This window comes from Rhipicephalus sanguineus, chromosome 6 (assembly GCF_013339695.2).
Source record: "Rhipicephalus sanguineus isolate Rsan-2018 chromosome 6, BIME_Rsan_1.4, whole genome shotgun sequence".
In the NCBI taxonomy this organism is placed as follows: domain Eukaryota; kingdom Metazoa; phylum Arthropoda; class Arachnida; order Ixodida; family Ixodidae; genus Rhipicephalus; species Rhipicephalus sanguineus.
The window spans coordinates 10823248-10847587 of NC_051181.1; the positions used below are offsets into that span (position 1 = coordinate 10823248).

The 24340-nt window shown below is 47.2% G+C and overlaps 1 protein-coding gene across 1 annotated transcript in view; it reads left to right on the forward strand.

Annotated features, from left to right (window-relative positions):
* The window catches only part of LOC119395595 (uncharacterized), a 319487-nt gene that overhangs the window by 98570 nt on the left and 196577 nt on the right, over positions 1–24340 (forward strand). Inside the window, exon 7 of the mRNA XM_037662574.2 lies at positions 13686–13834. Coding sequence (XP_037518502.1) covers positions 13686–13834 — 149 coding nt within the window. The remainder of the gene's footprint in view (positions 1–13685; positions 13835–24340) is intronic.

Genomic DNA, 24340 nt, shown 5'->3' on the forward strand with positions numbered 1-24340 from the left:
TAGATACGTGCTCGTTCCACACACTTTTGTTCAGACCCCATCACTACAGCAAGATCCGGGAGAACACTGTGGAGCTAACATTGCGGCAAAAAGAATAAATGCTGTTGAACATCTTCAGTCCGCCGCGTTTCGGTACGAGACCTACGGAAGCGCACATGGCGCACATGCCGCGCCACATAGCCATAGCCATCGTTTATAGATATGGCCATAGCCATTCATTTTTTGGTTGCTCCGCTCACCGCGTGGCACACTTCCAGACAGCGTTCATTTTTCTCTGGCTGGACAGTTCTGCCTATCCGCGTCGCCGAGACCTGCCAGGACCGTGGCAATTCTATCCTTCCTCCGTGGCCAGGACAAACTTGTCCTGGTAGGTTTCTGGCTCTCAGACGCCGAAATGAGACAATGCATGCTCACCGCCATCTCCGTAAGGAGTCGACGGATTGCAATGGGGGTGCTTGGGGACTTCACCTTCAGGAGCTATTACGCACACTGCCGCTTTTTGCGACGCTTGTTTGGCTGGCGCAGCAACTGCCACTGCTCGTTATTACCCGATTTGACTTACTTTTGCAATGTATTAGGTGTTCATAATTACAGGAAAGGCAGTTTATAATACGTACAGCCCAAATATAGGTTTTTTTTTTTAATATCGATTTTTCGATTTTCAAAGGGCACCACCTTCCCTCATGCAATCAGTGATTTTGTGGGGGTGCCTTTCTGAGGTGCGCATGCTCGGTGATTGTTTCTGCCGAATGCGTTTGTTCTCTCATTTTCATGTCGCCCTCTCACTGTTCACTTGACACTCGCGCCATCTAGCTCCTCTACGAACAAGTACACACAGCCTCTAAGACAAGCACTCAACACACGCGCACTCTTCATTCCCTTTCACATTCTATGCTGTAGTCACTGGCATAGGTCGGCAAACTCACTCATGAGTCGACTCACTCAGACTCACTCAGACTCAGATCAAGCCGTGAGTCTGAGTCTGAGTGAGTCCGGGTTAGTAATATTTTGGTGAGTTTGAGTCCGAGTGAGTCCGGTTGTGAAAACTTTCACTGAGTCTGAGTCTGAGTGAGTCCGGTTGAGGAACATTTCAGTGAGTCTGAGTCCGAGTGAGCCCTAAGCGCAAAATATATTTCTTGAGTGAGTCTGAGTGAGCTCCGCACTTTTTTGCCGACCTATAGTTCTATCTAAACAACTTCAGAGTTATTATCAGCCTTATATCGGCTCACGTTTATACTCCTGTCGACGCACACATACTTCAAAGCACTAGTGTTCATACGCCAGCTAAATATTTATTGATCAGAGGAGTGAGTTACGAAAAGGCGGGATGGGGGGGGCAGGTGACACAGGTTGTTTTTGATAAAATTATCTCGGGTAAGTAATCTCTTTCAACAAAAATGTCCTTACTGGATTGTAACCACTGATAACCTATATATGAAGGTACGAGAGTAAAAAGTGCCAAGTAGAGCACCATTTATGGTAGATGTTGGCGTTGACACCATGGTTGAAAAAGCTAATTTGTGCTAACGGACTCATGAGTCGACTCACTCAGACTCACTCACACTCAGATAGATCCGGGAGTCTGAGTCTGAGTGAGTCCGAGTGAGTAATATTTTGGTGAGTTTGAATCCGAGTGAGTCCGGCTGAGAAAAATTTTAGTGAGCCTGAGTCCGAGTGAGTCCAGTTGAGGAAACGTTTGCTGAGTCTGAGTCTGAGTGAGCTCTAAGGGCAAAATATATTTCATGAGTGAGTCTGAGTGAGCTCCACATTTTCTGCCGACCTATGGACACGCTTACGCGATGTAGCCGAAATGTTTCTGCAATGCCCATGATGTTTGTTTTAGCAGTACTCACTGATGCACACTAAGCGAGGCAACGTGCACTATGTTTAGCTTTAACTGAGGCAGCATCTGGCTTCTTGCACACTTTAGGAATGCCCACAAATACTATGTTTGCCTGAAAATGTTTTATAAGTGTGCAAGGCACAAAGCTTAGTCAAACGGGAGTTCACAGCTCCCATGGGCCTTTTGATTGTGGTCGAGCTCTATCAGTAGTTGTCCAAGCATGATTGAAGGAAATTGCCACATTTGTTCAAAATTTTTAGACTTGAGCTAGCTGAGCTCACAGAGATTGAGTCCAACAGCTTGATTGCAATGGAAAAGTTTCAATTGAGGGGATTTGGCGAAATTATGATTCAAAGGCGTGTGTAGAAGAACTTGGTCTGGTTCAAGCTCTATCACAATCTAGTGCCCATGTGGGGATATCTCATACCTGCCAACCCTCCCGAATTGTCCGGGAGACTCCTGAATTTGGACCTAATCTCCCGATTGTACGAATGTCATGTTGAATCTCCCGAAAAGTGGCCACCAAAGCAGAGGCGGGTTTTTTTAGGGGCGAAGCTCCTTAAGGCGGCACCCGTTCGTCCCTCGTCGGGGTCGTAGTAGTGAGTAACAAGTCTTACCCTTTGACCTCCAAGGTGGTGCCGGTGGGAGATTTCTCCTGTGCGTTGTTGAACAATAAAAAATTCGCAGCGTGCGCGTTAACTAAAAGCCGAATTCTTCTGTCTCTGTAGAAGTGTAAGTGTTAGCTAAAAGCCGACTTCTTCTGTCTCTCATTCCCATTAGCAGCCATTGTTTACCTCCAAGGTAGTGCCTGGTGAGATTTCTCCTGTGCGTGATTAAACAATAAAAATTTTGTTCAAAACGCCGTTGATTGATGAAATAAACCAACGAAAGACGCCAGATGTTTTGTAAAAACAAAACGAAAGAACGCCAGATGTTTCTAAAGCAAAACGAAAAAGACGCCAGCTGCTTAACGAAAGACTCAAGGTGTTTTCTAAAGCAATGGTTTTCTAAACAATGAAAATTCACAGCGTACATGTAAAATTAAAGTGAGCTGCAAGTCGTCATAACTCATCGAACCTTTAGTATAAACGCGCCCGATCTCACGTCGGTGATGATGTACTGGGCAGAATTCACGGAAGATTCACGGTTTACCGATGAACCTCCGCAGCTTCGCCCACTCATCATCATTCACTCCGTGGATATGCTGTGATTTTTTTTCTCTCTTTTTTTAAAATCGTGCCCGTACGTCAGCCTTTCCTGCTGTGGCGGTGCTGCGGAAAAGCACTCGCCACCACACTTCTATTTCACTGTAACCATATCGTAGAGTACCGCTGAGTACATTCTAGGCACTGTGCATCTGGGCGAAGGCTGGCCGGCTGGCCGTGAGAAGCGCTCGCCACCGTACCGAAAGAAGGCGAGGGAAAAGGTACAGTCTCAACGGAAAAAAATTGCCAAAAGTGCACAGTGGCTGGAGCCGCAGCGCTGCACGAGCGCTCCGATAACGAGACTGTCGAGCACATTCCATTTTCCAAAGGAGGTGTGGCCGGCAGACCAGCGGTGAGTAAGCGGCCCCCATTGTGCTTTGCACTCTCGATATCGGCGTGCTTGGGAGAAACAGCGCCGCGTGTCGCAATCTTGCCGCTCCGGCCACCGTTCAGTTCATTTGCGGCAATCGTTTCAGTTAAGCCTAGCCAGAACTTTTGTGTCTCCATCTTGGCCCCCGATTTTGTACGCTACACCGACTGCCGTGGGGGTCGCGTGTTTCCAGAGTCCAGTTAGAAGGTCGATGACGGCGTCAAAATCAAAGTACTTGCAAATGTTTCTGGACTCATACACAGCTGGGTTTCCGTGCTTTGTGACTTCGCGGAGAGGTGACAATTGTACGGATTCTGTACCACGTGCGCCTGTGAACTGCCTTGGTGCCTTCAAAAGTAAAGAAGTTTGGTTCAAGCAGCTCAAAACAAACATCCTTATTCCTTTCTGATGTCAGTCTCCAGTCTCAGTAATTTCCGCTACGCAACCCCCCCCCCCCAATTGCTGAGACAAGCATTTTGGACAAGCTGCAAGCACCGCTTGGTGCTTCTCAGGTGTGACTGAAGGTTTGTGCTACCTTCAGTTTCCTCGCCTGAACTTGTGGCAGTGTTCTATGGCGATCATGACTCTCCCGGTCCTGGAACACATGTTTCCGCCAAACAGGTTAAAAAGGTGGATGGAGGGCCTTCACATGTCGTGCGGAGGTCCATCGTGTGCTGCCATACACACAGTGGATCAAGCTACATCTTGCAATCTCGAAGAATCACAGTGTGTTTCTTTGCTTCAGCTGCTGAAGGGTAGCACGTTGTCAACTAGAACTCGGTTGTGCATACTGCGTCACCACACACTCTAGAAGCATGCCTTTCAGTAAATATGTGAGATAGGTACTTGGGCTAACCCAGGCTCCACACACCACACTATTGAACACACATGACGCAGAATGAAAAAAGCCATTTTATCTGTTGCACAGTTGCAGCTTCACTTGACTAAATTAGTGGCATCACGGCAGTTCAATGAGCATTTCAAAGTATGCTAGTGAAACTCCCTGTTGGACCTGCACAGAAAGTGTCAGTGGAGACATCAGATTCTCGGTTTTGGGCAATTCGAATTCCGCAGCAGCATGCAATGCACATGGTGGCTGCTTCTGATGTAACAAGTTTGGTTATGGGTTGTATACTTATACATCAGTCTAATCCAGTTTGATATTTCCCTTTAGTGTCCCTTTAACGCACATTGCATTACTCAAGCTCAAACTTTTGGTGTCACAGCACCCTAAAAATTTAAATATGCAATAAAAAAATTACAGGTGTGCGAATATTCGAAAGTTTCGAATATCAGTCGAATATTACATTTGCAATATTCGTATTCGATTCGAAAACCATGTATTCGAGAAGTTTTGAATATTCGAAGGGACTCGAATATTCAATCTTTTCGAATATTCGATTGTATATATTACTGAAAAGAACTTGCAATTTTGTGCCTTTACGGTAAGTGAATGAACGGTCGACCAGTGATTACTACGACTTCGCCGTGAGTGCGGTGATGCCCACACGGATAAGCATCGGAAATACATGGGGGCGTAATGACGGCTACTGACGAACGCGCCGCGGCACTTCTCCATGAAATACCCAACAAACCTATCAACGATCATGAACTGCCTGCTCAGCAGTGCGTGTGGCTTAGCGCTGTTGCCACTAGTGTAAGTGTATTGCACTTACACTAGTGTACTGCACGCTTTTAAGAACAGGTGACAACCCAAACACGCCGTTCGCTGCCGCGCCCTTGTGCGGGACCACTTCAATGCCTCGCTGGTAATCCATCACTGGATTACTAGCGTGTCGCTTGCAGAAATGAAAACAGCTCGGCGTCGCTGCATTTACCTGAGAACGTACTTGTGACACTTTTGCTCGGTTCGGTGCTTTCCGAGCGCGGAGAAGTCACGCTACGCAGAGACAAACGCACACGTACGTTACAGCGTACGTCCCGGCACTTAACTAGGTGAGCTTGGCAGGCGACGCGCTGCACACAACTAAAAAGGGATGCTCAGTAGTGGATCGCCGTACAAACGTACGCGCAAGCATAGACAAAAGCCACATGAGTCGTCCGTCCGCTGTGCCGCAATGTCAGCCATTATACTTGGCATAGTTCTGAAATGATTCGATGTTAATGCTACTAGTGGGCACTTTCGGTAACCTTTACTGCGGCGTCATTGGCATCGTAACATATATTTCTTTCTAGCTAGCTGTGGCGCATGTCAGGCGATGAATATACAGCCTAGTTACGCTGCGTTCCTGACAGCCTTTAGAATCCATCGAACGTGCATCTCACCCAGGCATGTCGTTCGTGCGATCTTGCCTATCTCGCTCTTTCACCAGCATCAGTTTACTGCCGGCAGCAGCGAGTGCATGAAGGCGGTCCTCGAAGTGGCGAAATAACGTGCTCGTCGCCGACACCGCATTTTGAGCAGGAGTTGCGGCTCCGTAAACTCCAACAAAAAAAAAAGGCGTATTCAGGGCGTCTTTTTGCCACCCAACAATAATGTCACCTATCTTGCAGGCTTTCCTTGCGTTATCACCGCGCGCCCGGTGCTTCCCGATCATGAACGACATGTGGCTATCAGCATGACATAGCGTTCGTGATAGGAAAGTAGCCAGCACAGTTTTCGAGAAAAGAAAGGCACGCAACCCCGATGATGATCGTTGTGTGGCTGATAGACGCTGTAGATACTCCCGTTTGCCTTAGAGTGTCGACCGGTGATAACAGGGGCGAAAGTGTATATAAAAATAACAAAAACATTAAGTTCGGGGGGTTGTAGTGCCAAAACTCCCAAAACCCAATATGACGATGATAGTGGAGTAATCCTGGTCAGTTGTGACCACCTGGGGTTCTTTAATGGGCACTGTTACATTTGACCAGGATTAATGCAGCTGGGAAGGAAACAAACCAGCACCTTCGTACTCACTAGTATGATGCCACAGCCGCCGTCTCGGATCTCGGAGGCGTGTGTGTTTTGGAGATAGATTGAGAAGGCGCAGGTTGGCAAAGCAAACATGGTTTAATTGCACACAGGAAAACTATAAGAAAACACTCAAAACAACTAACAGTGAAAATCTTATAAACACTAAAGAAATATGCAAAAATAAACAAACACAATTTTCCCTACTTCCAAACATCCGACTAGCATCGTTACTATACTCGGGGACAACTTTCTGTGGCAATGAAGGGAAAGCTACGGGGGCGGAGCTAACTGCTGTGTGTTACTGCGCCAAAGTACCCCCCGATGAACTTGTTTCGGTTTCAGTTTCGGCGTGACAGATGCGTATTTCCTGCAGTTCATTTCTTTGCATGTGCTCCTTGGTTGATTGCGTTGAACCACGATTACCGGGCGTGCAGGCATATTGGCGTTTCGTTCCTTACGCTTAATTTGTCTGTGTCACTCCGTGTCGTCAGAAATGGCGGGAATATTTTCAGCACGGCAGTTTTTAGGGCATGCACTGATATGTAAACTCATCTAGAGCTGAAAACTGACGCGTGTAGCGTGCTTAGATAGCGCGGTATACCGAAGAGCAGCTCGCACATCCTGCGGCGCGAAGTGAAATTCAGTTTGGATCGCGTTGAGTTACGCCGGCATCAAAAGGCGTCGGTGGCCCACTGCCCACACGCTCCGCGGCTCAGAAAACGTATAGCGGCGACCTCACGCCGCTGCAGAACCCACGAATCCTGTGCTCAATACCAACCGCTGCCCGTTTCTGTCTCCTTCATTAAAACCGTACTGGCATGCGGTCATTTCTCACGATACTGCATGGCGCCGGTTATGTACGCCTCAGGTTAACAATCGTATGTTGCACTTGTTAGGTTACTTACTTAGAACAGGAAGGCATGTAAACCCCTGCACGTCTATAAAATGTCATGCTTTCTGAACATCTACACAGTTAGCACTGATTCTAAAGTCGAAAAATAAATGGTCACATTTCGCCAGCAATAATTGGTTCCTGACATCGTAAAGCACATTTCATTAGCTAACTTTGTCCAACGCCAGCATTCTGAACCATACTCAGCCTGGTAATTACACCATCCCTCTTCTCTCCACATTACAATTTCGATTTTCGTGGCTGTGGCCGGTATTCACACACACTATTCCTGAACCAACAAGGAAACTCCTTGAACACACAGGGCTACCACGGCCTGTTGCAGACAGTTTTAAATCTGGACACGGCGAGTATTTGTCAGGAGGAATAAATTGTGCCACGTGAAAAATTGCAGCAGCTAAAACAAGGTGTTTTGTTATATAATTCCTGCATAATCGGCTGGCTAAAATCTAAATGTCGCTCAAGTAGTAATGCACACACACACGCACACCAGTCACAGGAATAAACCTTTAATACTGTGTCCCCTTCTTTCAAGCCAACTTAATCTATCAAAGCCAGACAGCCGTGTATTTTCAACGAAACACTTATGACTCCGTGAGCACTTATATGAAGTACCTGACTACAATGTAGATAGAGTAAAAACTTCATGAAGACGCGCACATTACTGCGCGTATTCTCTTAACTCTTTCGTTACCGTGAGAAAATGGTTATTTTTCGTATGTCTCAGGAAGAAAGCTTTTGCCAGTTTGAAAAGTACTCCAGCACGCACTGCAGCGTACCAAATTATCCATAATGAAATGGCCTTTCCAAAAAAATATAAGTTGTAAAGCAACAAAAATATTGTGGAATGTATAAAAAATTGAAAGTGTAACTTTTTGTTGCCAGCTGATAAACAGAGCAATAAAGAACACTATATATGCAAAACACTCAAAACAAATAAAATTCAGAATGTACATTTTGAAGATCAATGACCCAGGAATAGTATAAAAAATAATAAATGTTCTACACAATGTTTCCATTAACATGGACAAGAAAATCTGAATCGAGGTACTGCTTCATTGCTCGTGCAATGCGGTGAAGTGTTTCCTGGTTTTCGTGAGACGCAGGTGCACTCATGCACTTTTCATGTAAAATTTTTGTTTTTTTACGAGAATAGCCTGCTGGTGTTCCAATATATAGATGGATGCCCGCGATGTGAACAACACCTATGTAAATCAGATAGGCAATCAACTTCACCAGTTCGTCTGGCGTCGCCTCTTTCCATTAGGGACCCCTCTCCGCATAGGTTGGCGTTCCAAAATATGCACCCAAGCATATTTATTTGTATTTTGTAGATATATTGAAAAACAAAGAACAAAATCGCGCGCAGTCCTAAAACGTCTCGCGCCGCTCTGTAGCGGAGCCAAGATGTGCTCCGGCGGCCTTCTTGTCATGAGGAGAAGCTATGCAGCCGGCGCCAGCACATATCGCGTCCCATGGACGTGTGGACCTCACACGTAACCAGAGTAGCTCTAAGAATGTGCACAAAGGTCAGCAGCTACGCACGCGAGGCGAAGGAGAACACTGGAGGCCGTAAGCGAAACCAACCCCTGGACGGCTGCAGATGAAAGAGGCTGACGCGCAACATCGTTGCCATCAGAGCTTGAAGCTGAGGTGCTGTCATGTTTGTACTCAAAGCTCGTTGTCACAAAATGCAGGTGCAGTTGCAAGATAGTTGCTCACAGCGCACGTGACGACGACGCCATTGGAGCGACCACCGACACGGGATGCGGCCCTGTGTCGGATATAATAATAGAAGCGAAACCAAAGCTGTTGGAAACTGGCTGAAAAAGCCACCTCCACACTTTATACATGCGGCGGACCTTCTGAAATAATTTTTGTTAGAATAAACCTTCCTCAACTCCAAACAGCAGCTCTCCATGCAGTGAATAGCTGGCATAAATTTCAGGCAATTATTACCGCTGAACACTCTCAGATTGCGAAGCTGACACCACACTTTGGTATTTGACTTGGAAAAGTTTTGTTTACAGAACTTTGATGTTACTGAAGCATAGCCACGAGTGGCACACATTTCTCTCAAGTTCGTCAGCCAAGCGCATTTTCCCAACATACGCACATTGGTTCGAGCAAAGGTTTATCAAAAATCACCAACTTGCCAAAACGGGCAAATTCAAATTGATTCTGAAAGTGCAGTGGCTGGACGTACTGGTAGGAGGGGCTAGGTGCGCGAGAAACAAATTCAACGTGCCAAAATCGACGATTCAAAGCATCGATCACCGGTGATCGAATTGAATAGGCGTGGTAATGAAAGAGTTAGGACCTCGTCATTTGGCCCCGTAAAAACGCACTTGAAAAAGCATTCGTGCTCAACGTGCCCATTTACTTATCATGCAATTAACATGTGCAATCGAAAAGACAAACAAAACATGAGCAAGTGGATACTAATTATTATCCACGTACGTAGTGTAACTGATGGTGGTATTTTTTTGCCAGATGAATGAAACAGTTACAAATGATGAGACAATGAATTTCTGGAATTCACTTCCATCTCGCAGCTCTTGAGCTATAATAATTCATCCAGTCTTGTCTCTTCATCCACCCGTAACAGCTATTTGGAAAGGCTGTTTACAGTCTCTTGGGTTGTAATCAAAATTTTGCTACCATTTTTTTCGGGTGAAACAAGATATGTGATGCACCACTCAGCACTGCTTGCTCTCCTCAGGTGCCGTTTTATGTGTGAAGTACAAATGTCACGCACAACTGACAATCAAAAGACTAATTCACAGGCTGACAACAAACATACTAAATGATTGCTTGGTGCTGCATGCAACCAGAATCACGTAAGCGCATAGTGCACATCGTCACTTGTTAGTCGGCGTTTGTGGTGCCTTGACTTCCTTCCTGTGTCCTTGTTTGCGCGCCCTGTTTTTTAGAATGACAGAGCATACTTCTCACCTCAAAAAGGAATACATAGCATCTCACAAACAATCAGCATCACATGAGCAAGCGCACACCTGGTTCATCAGAGTTCCTTTATACCACTCAATTCACTGACACTACTGTCACTGCAACTGCTGGAGTCTGATCCCAGAGTAATTATGATGCTGTCGAGCGTGCTTTCGATTGTACCATCCCGCTCCCAGGCCTCCTCTTCAAGACGCACCACATTAGCGCAGTCGCGCGCCCAGTTTTCTGGAGTCACAAGGGCAATGGCTTCGTCCAGAAGTTCTTTAACTCCAGCAAGAGTGAACGACCTGTTGTTGGCTGCAATATACACCTTGACCTGGCTCCATACCATTTCAATTGGGTTGAATTCACAATGGTGAGGAGGAAGCCGAACAATGTCATGACCAGCAACCTTGGCCAGGGCATCAATCCGGTATCCAGAAAAACGGTGCTTGTTTTGGTTAACCAGCTGAATGAGCTCGAGCTTCAACTGGTTATTAGACCACGGGATGTTTTTTTGAGTCAACCAAGACTGAATCTCGGCCTTGCGCGACGACGTCGAGGGCAACTTTTCGAGCTGAACACTATGGTATGAAGCATTGTCCCTGACAATTACGCTCCATGACTCAATGTTTGGTAAAGGTTGTTCTTTGAACCTTCTCTCAAAGCGTCGGCCATCCATTTCACTTTGGTAGTCACTGGTAACACTCTTTTTTGCCCGGAAAACGAGAGATACCCCATCCACGAAGCCGTTCTCGCTTCCAGCATGGAGCACAATGAGCCGACCACCTTTGCCGCTCGGTGCACGAAGCCCAGTTGTGAGACCCTTGCAGAAGGCGTCCTCACGTGACGACACAGTGGCGTCCTCCCACACCTTTTCCTTGGTGTGCCCAGCATTCACCTAAATCTCGTCAAGGTAGTATATAGCCCTGCGAAAGCAAGGAAAAAATTTGCCAGGTTTCTGTTTTTAACGTCATTTGAGACAAAAGAAATTTATGATGTGCATCTAATATCATTCTACCGGGCAGGCAGCTACCCGCAGTTTTTGGGTGGTACTGGAAAATACAAAAATAAAAAAATGTTCGCAGAAGGTACCTACTCACATGAACAACAAAATACCTTCATTCAGAGCTATCCACACTTCATTAGAACACGTCGATACGTACTTGTGCCTTCGCTTGCTTAACCAGAATAACAGGCAAAATACAAATAAGAGCAACAGATGCAGAAGCAAGCCATAAAAAATGCAAATGAAGATGTACGGCAACATGTATGAGGATGGGTGAATTAAAAATTAAATATTTAGCGGTACGAGAACCTTCCATCGTTATTTCCTCTTTCCACTCTTTCAACTCTGAATTTTTACATGCGGCATTTGTGTTTTAATTGACATTGACATTTAAATCTCTGTCCAACAAATCGAAACAGTAACTGTACGTACCGTTTCTCCTTTCGCATTTCTCGAATGGTCCGCAGATATTTCCGCCGCCAAACGCTGATGTCGTCCCTTTCCAGCAGTGCACAGTTACGTGTTCGCTTCCGAAATTCAAATTCAATGTCATTCAGAAGCCTGCGCATCGTTCTGACACTCAGCTGCTTCGGTAGCCCATGTCGGTGTCGCCGATTACCTCGCTGATGATCTTTTCTGCCGTTGGCGCCTCGTTGCGAATGTAGTACTGATGTACTTTCCGGGGAAGAGCAGACAGGGTAAAACTATCGTACCTCTGCACTCTTGTCTTTCCAGTAACTTTTGCTGGGTGATTCAGCGGCGAAACGAAGCCTTTTACGCTTCGGGGACTTCAGGGTACCCTTTAAAACATCCGCCTTGAGCCGTGCGACAGTACGCTCGCTCACGCCTGTAAGCTGGTTAACCGAACGAAACACGGAAGCGACGGAGAGTCCCGGTTGCGTCAGTCTCACTTGGGCGTACACGTTGCAGACCACTTGCTTGGTTTGTTCGGACAGCTTCTGGTACTCAAGCTTCTTGAATATCCTGTGCGGCGAGCCAATTGGCGAGCAACCGGAGGAAGAAGGCACAGGCGACGTGGAGGCCCTTTTTTTTTTTTCTGAAGGATGGGGATGATGGTGAAGGAAGAGAGCCAATGCGACGCCACTGGGGAACGCGGCAACTAAAAAAACCTCCAAAAATGTAAAATATAAGTTCACGCTATTTCACATAATATCACTAATAATTTTCTGGCATTATCAGTGAGCAGCTAAAAATTATAACTGCACATTTATAATAAATTAGGTTACGCACAAAAAACGTTTTATTGTTTTGTGGAGCTACTTTGAGCTGTGCAGCGACACTGACGAAACGGCGTGGTTCAGCTTTGTGGCCTTGGCTGCATTGCCACAGAAAGTTGTCCCCGAGTATAGAGTCTGTCTGGCCACGTAGGCCTTGCCGTCGAATCGTAGTCTGAATGGAACACTGTTACTTGGTTCCGTCAAACGCCATAAGTCCAGCCTCCGTGGTGTTGGATCTGCAGTCGATGTAGCCGACGATCCTCTTCAATCGTCGCTCCGATACATGACGGTTAGCCACGCTGCCGTAAGCCTCTTTGCGGTCACTGACGTGGCAAGGCGTCTCTGTCGCTTAGGCCTAAGTACGAGCTGGGCCTCTGCTGTACATGATGACGTGGCATCCCGGGGATTGTTGCTGGCCGAAGTTTGAAGGGGGACTGCTGCTGGTGCGTCCGGAACTGCCGCAAGGTGCTGCAGCACCTCCGAGGAGCCTCGCCCGAGCGTCGTCGAGGTCAACGGCCACGCCACGGAGTGCCACCGTCACAGAACGTAGCTGCCAATGCGACCTTCTTCTCCAGTAGCCACGCAAACAATGCCAGCTCATCCAACTGCTGCCTTCGTTTACGGCTCGTGTCACGCGCATCGAGCCGTGTGCTGCCATGCATGCGCTCGGGCCTGTTCCACGTGCTTCTCCTCCTACTTCGTCGTCTTCGTCGTCCATACGTCCTCTCCTTATTCATGACAGCCGCTAATTCATCAAGGCGGGTGCAAGCGCTGTTATTTTTGTTGTTTGTTTTTCTAATAGAGTGCATATAAAGAAAAGGAGGGAGAAAGTTTGGTCAACATGTGAATTGAGCCTAAGCCGTTAAGTCACAATTTCCACTAAATATAGCACAGTCATGCACTTACTGGCAAGTACAGATATTCTTTTGTGTAATAACAGATTTTGTGGTGATAGCATACAAGTGTACTGTTTTCAACATAAGTATGTAGTAAAATAAAAGATTACTGTTAGAAAAAAAATTACCTGTCTTGATTATTCGGTATTCGATTTGTATTCGAAGCTGTGTATTCGTATCCGAAAATTTTGATATTTACACACCCCCTAAAAAAAATGCAATACTTGACATGCTAAGACGTACCACCAGAGAAGGTAATTGCCTGGTGCAGTAGCTGACCAAGAATCATGATGAATCTGTAGCTTTTGTCACCAAATGACTGGAGCTCACCTTGCTTGTTTCTGGGCACAGACTTGATGGTGCAGACGCAGAACTTGCTCCGCATCGCAGAGGAGGACCGCATTCGCTTCATTGGCATGCAGGCCAACCACATGGCTATCCTCAACATCAGCAGTGGTGCCAACAAAGATCCACGCCTGGTCTTCACCCTCATGAAGGCGGTGAGTGGCTCTTCACTTCAGGTGGCTTAAAAGCAATCTTCTCGGTGTGAGGAACTTTCAATGCACTTGTGCATGAATGGGAAGCGACGTATTCTTGAGCAAGTATACGCTCCATGTCTTGTCTAAGTGAGCAAAAGCATCTAGTGCTATGCGAGATGCGTAGACTTACATCAATTTGACTTTAATTCCACCCTGACTAAAGGCTGCAGCTGGTACACATATGGGACCATGCTTTCATTATTTTAGTCTAAATATTCACTGGACAACTGTCATCATCAACGGACCTACCTCAACAGTCACTGCAGTGTCTGTCTTGGCAGGGTACAGTCAGCGCATAGAACAAGCGTGATTGCCCTTCAGGTGCCCCTATTTTGTACCTGCTATGTTAAAATTAGAGCAGATACTGCCATGTGAATCAGCACTGTGTTTTGGTGTTAATTCTGTGTATTGTTTCATCTATGTGGTCAAAAGTAAGAAGATGCCAACCAAAAACGCTTAAAAATAAAGACGTTTCGGCTCCCGTACGGTGGCCTTGTTCACAAATGAAGCAATAAATGAACGGGGGTTGACTATGTACGGGCAAATAGATACTATGCACGTGCATACAACATCAAAACACACTCATGCTGGGCTTCGGCGTGACACAACAACCGTCTCTTGGTCCACCGTTGCCAGACCACTTAGCCGGAGCTGTCTATACACGGCTGTGGGACACTGAGTGTAACCGTTGGTGTGCCTTCTTTGGCAGCCAGTGTTAGAGCTGCCGTTGTTGCGGGGCACAGCTTTTTGGATGCAGAAAAATATGACAGGCACTCCGTACCTGTGAGCCACATTTTAAAAATTGCTACTCACCGTATTCACATAAGACATAATTATCGGCCATTGGTCCTTCCGCTCACCATCTGTTGCCTCTTTTTCAAGGTGGACGATTGGGCGAGTTGGTGATTCATGATCGACGTGTGTATAGGGAACCCAAGCTCAAGTTTGCGGCGCGACGACAGCGCCGCGCCAGCCGCGCTGCGGCTCTGTCGGAAAGCTCTGAACCTTCTGCGCGGCCGACTCAGCCCCTTTCACGGTAGCGGTAGCGCACGTGTTCTTCTCTCGGTGCGGGTAACTGTGGAGCCGTCAGCTGGGTACGTTGAACCGAGAGGCTTGCTGTGCGAAGCGGCGCATTTCCGCGATGGCAGAAGCGACCCCGCGGAAGCGCAAGCGTGGTCCGAAGTATTGCGGTTTAGTGGCCAGCCACAACAGTGCAGACAAGGCACACGATTCACGTGTTAAACTGAATCGTTTCCCGGGCATGTCGTACGAGAAATAAAGGCGGCAAGCATGGATAGCTGACAGCGCTGTCTCGCCTTCTATTTTGGCTGTCTGAGTTCATCGCTTTCGTTCGTTCCGACTACCTGAATCGGTAAGTAACGCGGCGCATGCACGCAGCGACTACATTAATGATTACTCGCTGTCTTCTCGTATTGTTAAAGTCCAGTTACGGTTGTAGGTGAAGCAAGTTTGTGTTTTGATTCCCCGTGTTCGTGAGACCTACCCGTCGTTGTTGAACGTTCACATTCGCGTTATACCGTTAGCATTGCGCGGTTGGTTGAATTCAACTGAACTCGGCACATCGTCAGAAGTACAGCGCCTGCATTTCATGCGTCAGGAAGGCTGCTTTATCACGCCGGAATGGACGTCTGTGCATTTGCAGCAAGCTTTGACATCGTTCTGGAGGTTTGCTTTGTTTTTGTCACTTTATTAGGGTGATATATATTTAAGCCGCTAAATATAACTGGCACTTAATACATGCTTTGCAATTGCAACCTTGAAGTAACCACCTTCTGACTTTGTGCGATTTTGTAGCCGCGTTCACGCAACAGGTTTTATACGCCTGTCAAGTCGATATCATAAAAAGAGACTGCAAGCATGACGCGAGAGCCGAAAAAACGAGGCGAGCAGTTCATCTTGCTTCACAGTGGTTGAAGCTCAGCTAGCTGCCTCGCGTCTTAATCGGCGGGTGATTCTCCAGCGGCACGGAGCACTTGACTCTAACCTTCTCAGGAAGCAGTGCCATGGCCGTATAATCTTTTTTTCGCACGCCGCAAACGTTTGTTCACGAAAGTACACGGCTGCTACTGTAAGCATGCCATATCAAAACAACAATCGTATGATTCGTAGTCCACGCCGCAGAACATCGATAGCGCGTACGGCTTCATTTCGGAGTGCATGTGGACCATTATTCATCTCTAACATGACAGAATGAGACTTACCTCGATGTATACGTCCTACATCAACAAAACTTGAACGTTTGATAAAAGCAGATTCATGGTCCATGTGCGCCACTTGCCAGATACCGTAGCTCTTTATCTAGAAGAGCTAACGACGGTTTGCTTACGCAGTTTTCTGGTTCCCGTGCCATTTTTTCCGCTTCGAGGATCATACGGGTATGATCATCTTTGTGCCTGTACATTCCGACCGTGCTTTCGAACTGCGCATGGCAGCCACACCTACTGACGTGCTGAGCCAAAAAACCTTCATTGCCATTGCGTACATTGCGTGCGTGCTCGCGCAGGCGCTCATTTAGGCATCTCCCAGTCTGCCCGATGTAACACGCATCACAAGATAGCGGAATTCTATAAACTACCTTCGTGTCACATCTGACAAACTGGGTTTTATGCCTGACAGTGCAAGATTGTTTGGGCTTATTGTTTACACATGTCATTTTGGCTAGCTGAGAGAGCTTGTAAGGTGCCGAAAAAAACGACTTTTACGCCCATGCGCTGACCGAGCTTTTTCATCTTGTGAGATAGCTGGTGCTTGTAAGGGATTACCGCGACTTTGTCGCGTTTGCTTTTGTCTCTGTGATCAGTGCTCTCTCTACTTCTGGGCTTTTTCTTCTTTTTTATTGTTTCTGCCACAGAAATGAAAAGCGAATCCGGGTAGCCAGCTTCTTTTAGACGCTCAACTTGATTTTGGAAGCTTGTTTTCATCATATGGAAACATGATCGGTCCAGGGCATTAGTGAAGCAGGAGTTCACTATGCCCCTCTTAACCAACTTGCTATGCGCTGGTTTAAAAGGCAAAAGCGGTTTCATAGCGCGAGGCTCATACGTCCAGCATGTGTGATTTACGGTGAACATAAGTCTCATGTCTAGGAAGCGAATAGAGTTGTTCACTGGGAGTTCATGGGTCAGTACGAGTGGACTCAAGCAGTCCACTGGTGTCACAGTCCACAAGGTGTTGTGCACACGTGCGGTGACGTAGTTCTTCCAGACTTCGTGCGGCGGACGTTGAGCTTAGGCCCCAAGTATATGCCGTAGACAAGAAGTACACCGCACCGGATCTTCTGGCCATAGTGAGACGTGTTTCATGCCTTGCTCCACAAGAGGACTGTAACAGGTGCGTGTCTGAAGGAGTAGATGTGCTGCAGCAAGTTAAGCCGTCCGCAAGTAGTCTACCTTTAAGCAAGACAATTTCATATCTCCGAGACAACGAACTGTGCGTGGTGCCTTCGGACAAGGAGGGAGGCTTCGCTGTCCTCAACAAAGACCTGTACCTGAAGAAAGCTGTAAGTGCGGTCACATCCGTCTTCCAAAAGTGCAGTGGTATTGACCTGGTTAAAGTCAAATCTAAGGCGAAAAAACTGTGCACTCAGCTTAACCTGTCTGAAGTAGCAAGAAAGGTAGAAAAAGGTGAGAAGTTGGCCCTAGAGATGTTTTTTTCGGCAAAGACACACAAAGTCGATGTGCCATTTCGTGTCATCGTTACAGAGAAGGGCTCTTGGCAAAAAGCCTTAGGGTTGTTTTTGCAGAAAAAGTTGAAACTTTTAGCGATTAATGATCCCTTTCTAGTCAGGAATTCAAGGCAGGTCACTGAATTCTTCAAAGAGTATTCTCACTACACTTTGAGTGCTTTTTCCATAGATATCAAAGATTTATATTATTCTCTCCCTCGTGACGCTTTGTATTCATGCATAGAAGAATGTGTTGATCTAATGGGCCACGTAACGTTCCAGAATGCAGCTGGTGTCAGTGTTAGCAGTTTTCTTGACCTGCTAGCTACCTATCTGACCTCTACCTATGTAGAATGGAACGGTGATGTTTATCAAAATGGTGTTTCAATAGGATCTTCGATTGCACCGATTCTGAGCGATTTGTTGCTTGCGAAGTTCGACGGGAACTTGAAAGAGCGGCTGAGTTGTCAAGAAGTCGTGAGAATTTTCAGGTTCGTCGACGACTACCTGGTGGTTTTTAAGTGTGAGTCTGCTAGAGTAACTGGGTTGTCATCTGATGTCATTGAAGCTTTTAGTGACTGCTTGAGTCCACTCGTACTGACCCATGAACTCCCAGTGAACAACTCTATTCGCTTCCTAGACATGAGACTTATGTTCACCGTAAATCACACATGCTGGACGTATGAGCCTCGCGCTATGAAACCGCTTTTGCCTTTTAAACCAGCGCATAGCAAGTTGGTTAAGAGGGGCATAGTGAACTCCTGCTTCACTAATGCCCTGGACCGATCATGTTTCCATATGATGAAAACAAGCTTCCAAAATCAAGTTGAGCGTCTAAAAGAAGCTGGCTACCCGGATTCGCTTTTCATTTCTGTGGCAGAAACAATAAAAAAGAAGAAAAAGCCCAGAAGTACAGAGAGCACTGATCACAGAGACAAAAGCAAACGCGACAAAGTCGCGGTAATCCCTTACAAGCACCAGCTATCTCACAAGATGAAAAAGCTCGGTCAGCGCATGGGCGTAAAAGTCGTTTTTTCGGCACCTTACAAGCTCTCTCAGCTAGCCAAAATGACATGTGTAAACAATAAGCCCAAACAATCTTGCACTGTCAGGCATAAAACCCAGTTTGTCAGATGTGACACGAAGGTAGTTTATAGAATTCCGCTATCTTGTGATGCGTGTTACATCGGGCAGACTGGGAGATGCCTAAATGAGCGCCTGCGCGAGCACGCACGCAATGTACGCAATGGCAATGAAGGTTTTTTGGCTCAGCACGTCAGTAGGTGTGGCTGCCATGCGCAGTTCGAAAGCACGGTCGGAATGTACAGGCACAAAGATGATCATACCCGTATGATCCTCGAAGCGGAAAAAATGGCACGGGAACCAGAAAACTGCGTAAGCAAACCGTCGTTAGCTCTTCTAGATAAAGAGCTACGGTATCTGGCAAGTGGCGCACATGGACCATGAATCTGCTTTTATCAAACGTTCAAGTTTTGTTGATTGTTAAGAGCTAAATCATCATTTTTTGTAGGTTTTTGTGTTTTCTTTTTCTGTTTCAGCCATATATATGTGGTTTGTGAAAAATAAACCTTCAGTTGATAGTCTGCGCTTGTCCTTGTATCATCTTCTTGTCGTCCGTGTTTACTACCGCGCAGTATACATACGCGTCTTTTTCCCCTGCTTGTGATACAGTGACCACCACAGATGCAATGGCTGAATGAGGGCCTTGTTATAGCCGAGCCAATCGGTATTTGATGCTATCCTTCATCTTGTGCTCACAAGACTTCCTGAGTGAGGATCCCAGGCACAGTGTGGCAATTGTCCTTTTCGCTAACATGGAGTGTGCAGACTCGTACAGCAAATGTTCTTTTTTTGCTCTCATAGAATAGCACTAGCAAACGTGGTCCTTCAAGAATATTAGCACGCAGTGGTGACGGTGATGAAGCAAATGCAACTGGTACTAGATGAAACACTTTATTGGGTGAACTTGTGCCCAAAATGCTCAAAGTACAAGCAACACTCGCTGTACACTGATAACTGCGAGCGCGGGCATCAGTCGTCGGTAATCTGATCGTTGGCGAGGTGCGTTGTCTGTTGTACAGCAGTGATGAAATCTTCCAATGTTAATGCTGGTGCTTACGTAAGCTCCTGAATAAACTCTGTTACCTGTGACCTGCACGCAATCCTAACAGAAATGTCTGAAACAATCCTGAAGCTTCACAAACATTGCTGTGTGGCTTGTGCCGAGCGGTCCTAACAATTTTTGGGGGGGGAAACCCGATCACATCGAAATAAAGAAATATGGGTGCATGGCAATGCCCCCCACTGAAAAAGCATCATCCCGATGCTGCAAAAGAACACCAAATCTAAAAGAAAAACGAACATATACATGCATATAGGAAAAACATAAAAACAAGTGGAAAATAGTTCGATAGCGTGCATAAATGGCCTAAGGCGGACCAAATGTACGACGGTAGAACCTCAGGGCGTGCCCGATGCCACTGGGTGTTTGTGATGCCACCGAGAACGACTTCGTCTTCCATTGCGCTGAGACGTCAAAGCACCCTGTATAGCATGAAGTATAGTGGAAGAAATTTTTCTCTAAGCCCACATAGGCATATTGGTGTCCATACCAAGGCACAGTTGTTGTGCTTGTATTCCATGAAGCGTTGCGAAGATTGTAATGGAAGCTCACAGTCGTCTGCTTGATTCTTGATGTGTAGGCGGGTGAGCTGTCGAGCTTCTTCGGCACACATCAAGTAGGTATCAAGGTCGATATTTTCTTTGTTGGTGAGGTTCAGCAGCATAGCATTAAGCGTTATTGCCAGGTTCCTTCCGTAGACCGACTCGTAAGGTGTCATCGGCGTCATTTCTCGCACGGCCGGGCTGCATGCAAAGGTGACGTACGAAAGGATAGCATCCCATGTCTTGGGCTCGGCGTCAACGTACAGTCACGGCCACTGTTAAGCTGTATTCACACGACGGACGAAATCGCGATTCGAGCCTGCGGATCGCGTACTACGTCACCCTACGTCAGCCGTTCCCGCTTCGGTCCGCGCGGACCGATTCGTGAAACGACGGAGGCCCAAATCACAGTTGGGATCCTCAGGGATCACTGCCGAAATACTCGCTTGTAGCGTGAATTCTCCCCTGTCGTGTGAATGCTGGCAGCGGAGAGATCCGAATCACGTCACATGTCATGTGACTGATCCGTCCGCGATCACGTCTGTCGTGGGAATACAGCTTTAGAGGGAACACGGAGTGAGTGACCGCGCTCCGCGAAGCGCCACGACGGGTGCCATGCGAACTATTGCGGCGCAAGCGCAATCAGCGCCACAGGCGGAGTTAGCTGCGCATCGTCTGCTACGGTGCCTCCCACTTCGCCTCGAGCGGCGAAACCTAGATTGCGCGTGTGCTTTGGAATACACAAACCCTGTACCAATGGCGCGTCAATAGATACTATTCTAAATCAGTTATGAAAGCGCGCAGGCATGCTGTACGCCTAAAATATTAACTGCGCCTTTTACTTCTAAAAGTTCCCTTTGATCACAGAGGGTGGGTTTCAGAACTGGCATGCTAAGGAAGTAAAAAAAATCACATGACAAACAAGAGATATTGATAAATCTGTGCTTCATATTTATTATATATACGATGAAGCCAAGACCACGGCTGCAAATGAAGCTTAGATGATGGTCTCTTTCCTTTCGGAGACAATCGAGGCAGCAGGGTGCAATGTCCGAACCAATGATGAAGGCGAATTTTAGTATACCTGGTTGCATCTCCCCCGGAGGCAATCGCGGCAGCCATCCTACGTGGCAGGGAACTGTATAACGAATTCACAAGGGTGGCATCCAGCTTAAGGCGTTCCCATTCAGCGTGGACTGCTCTCCAAAAACTGTTCCTTGACATTCCATGGAGGGGCTTGGATGCGAGTGCCGCTTTCATACGGCCCCAAATATTTTCAATATTATTGAAGTCTGGTGACTGGGGCGGCGACTCTAAAACAGCGATGTTGAGCTGGCGTAGTAGGGCTTCAACTTTCTTCGAAATGTGCAAAGGTGAATGGTCGTGTTGGAATACAGGACCAGCCCCGGAGAAGTGTACCTTGACAGATGCGAGACTAATCTGTCTCCATTTCGCATGCATTCACGTTCTTGCCATTCCCGCATCGTGGAGGCACCAGTCCTGACAACGCTTGGTGGTTTTTTGGTGCATCGTCTCTGACAGCAGTTTTAGCGATGCGACGTATGTGCCATGTGATTCTCCGATTCCGATGTCGAAGAGGGCAGGGAAGGGATTTGGCATGTGAAGGCTACATGGGGCGAATGGCAAGGGTTTCAAGCTCGCCTGCTCGCATCATAGTTTCGCATGGCTTCAAAATGTTGGTTTTCTCAGCTCGCAATGAACTGATTTCGAAATTCTTAGGTATAATGCTGTTTACTGGCACATAGCAACTTCCAGTGTCTAACTAAAATTTCTTATGTGACCTGGTGAGGGGCCCTTTAATGCTGTCGGGACATCGGCCTTGCCTTGTAGGTACTGCACAAAGCGTCTTAGTTGGGGATCAGTGTGCTGTTTGGTGAAGTCGTCTGCGCTTACTGTGCAGTCTTCATCCTTATCTTGCAGTGGCGGATCAGTAGTGGCGCGGGACAAGCAGTCGATGTCTTAGCATTTCCGTCTGCACTTGTGCACCACAGGGATGTCAAATTCTTGGAGTCATAGACTCCAACATGTGAGGTGACTGGAAGGGTCTTTTAGGATTTCCAGCCAACACAAGGCTTGACGGTCACTGATCACTTTGAAAAGTTGGCGGTACAGTTAGGGGCTAAACTTTGAGGTGGCCCAAATGTGGCAAGGAATTCCTTTTCTGTTGTCGTATAGTTGGCTGCGGCATTTGATGGTGACCGGCTGGCTTTCAAGACCATCTCTTGTATCACTGGAGGTGCAGTACAGTGGAACTTCGATTATACGACTTTCAGGGGACCGCGCAAAATCATCATATAATCCGGGCGTCGTATAATCGAAAAACCAAGAATATAGGCAGTGACGGTCATTGTTGCCCCACAACAGCGGGCACATAATGCCTAAGAAAGTCCGCGGCACAAACTTACGCTGCTCCGAGGAACGTAGATTAAATTAATTGAAAAAATGACAACCACGCATTTTATCGGAGGTGTGAACGAACCTTTATTTCTCACCTTTTAAAAAAATCTGTGATTTTCTTCTGAGAGTTTGCCCAGCCACGACGCATCAGCTTTCTTTCGATAGCTGCAACATCTGGCAGCAAGTCGCCGATCTCGTCGCGTGCGCAAGCAAACCGCCGAATGTGGTCGACGTAGCACAACACGTCCGCGGAAGTCGGAACGGACGCGCTAGCCTCTGCAGCGTTGTCCATCTCTTCCTCGTCGGAAGTTCCCGCAGTGTCGGGACGCACAGTTTCGATAATGTCATCCAGCTACACTTCACTGCACACTGCAACGTCGTCGTCGGCACCAACATAGTCCACGAAAGGTCCAGGCAGCTCCAGGCTGCCGAACTCTGGTTCGTCGTCAACAGGCACTGCAGCTTCACTGGTAGAACAAGCACCACTTCTATTAAAGCCGCAGTGCCCGAAGGAGTTGGCGATGGTTTCTGGCGTGACTGCGTCCCATGCACTAGCAATGTAGTGCATTGCATCAAGCACAGAAAGCTTCTTATCCAACTGCTTGCATTCCATGCCCGCCAGCCGACGCTGCACCAGAAACTTCCGATATTTCTGTTTCATGCACTTGATGACGCCAGCGTCAAGTGGCTGCAGCTGGCTAGTGCAACTGGGGGGCAGAAATACAACTTTCACATTTCTCAAATGCGACATATCTGATGGATGGCATGGCGCATTGTCAAGCAGAAGAAGAATCTTTCTGTTCTTAGCCCCCATTTTGGAGTCCAGCTGCTGCAGATATGTAGAAAACATGGCAGCCGTCATCCAGGCTTTCCGGTTGAACGTGTACTGGCACGGCAGGCTTTTCAAATTCTTGAAGCATCGCGGCTTCTCAAACTTGCCGATCACGAGGGCAGGAAGCTTTTCAGAGCCGTCTTCATTAGCGCAAAGCAATACGGTAAGACGCTCTTTGCTTCGCTTACCCCCGTGACAGCTCTCTCCTTTGAATGCCAATGTCTGTTCTGGCTGCATATTATAAAATAATCCAGTTTCGTCCGCGTTGAACACGTCGGACGGCTTGTATTCCCGTATCAATTTCGGCAGCAATGCAGTCCACTTTTCTACAGTGTCGGAGCTGACTGACGCGCTCTCTCCCCAGCAGCGGCTGTACACAACTCCACTGCGTTTTTTAAAGCGATCCAACCAGCCATTGGAGGCTTTAAAATCGTCAATGCCGCGGCGCAATGCAACTGTCTCAGCCTTCTCCGCCCCGCCACGGTGGTCTAGTGGTTATGGCGCTCGGCTGCTGACCCGAAGGTCGCGGGATCGAATCCCGGCCGCGGCGGCTGCATTTTCGATGGAGGCGAAAATGTCTGAGGCCCGTGTACTTAGATTTAGGTGCACGTTAAAGAACCCCAGGTGGTCGAAATTTCCGGAGCCCTCCACTACGGCGTCTCTCATAATCATATGGTGGTTTTGGGACGTTAAACCCTAGATATTATTATTATTATTATTATCAGCCTTCTCCTTCAAAATTGCGCCATCCATGGCAATTCCTGAACTGCGGGCCTGACGCAACCACTCAACGAGGGCCTTCTCCATGGCAGCATATTTGCCATCTTTCGCGGCCTTCCTGTTCAGG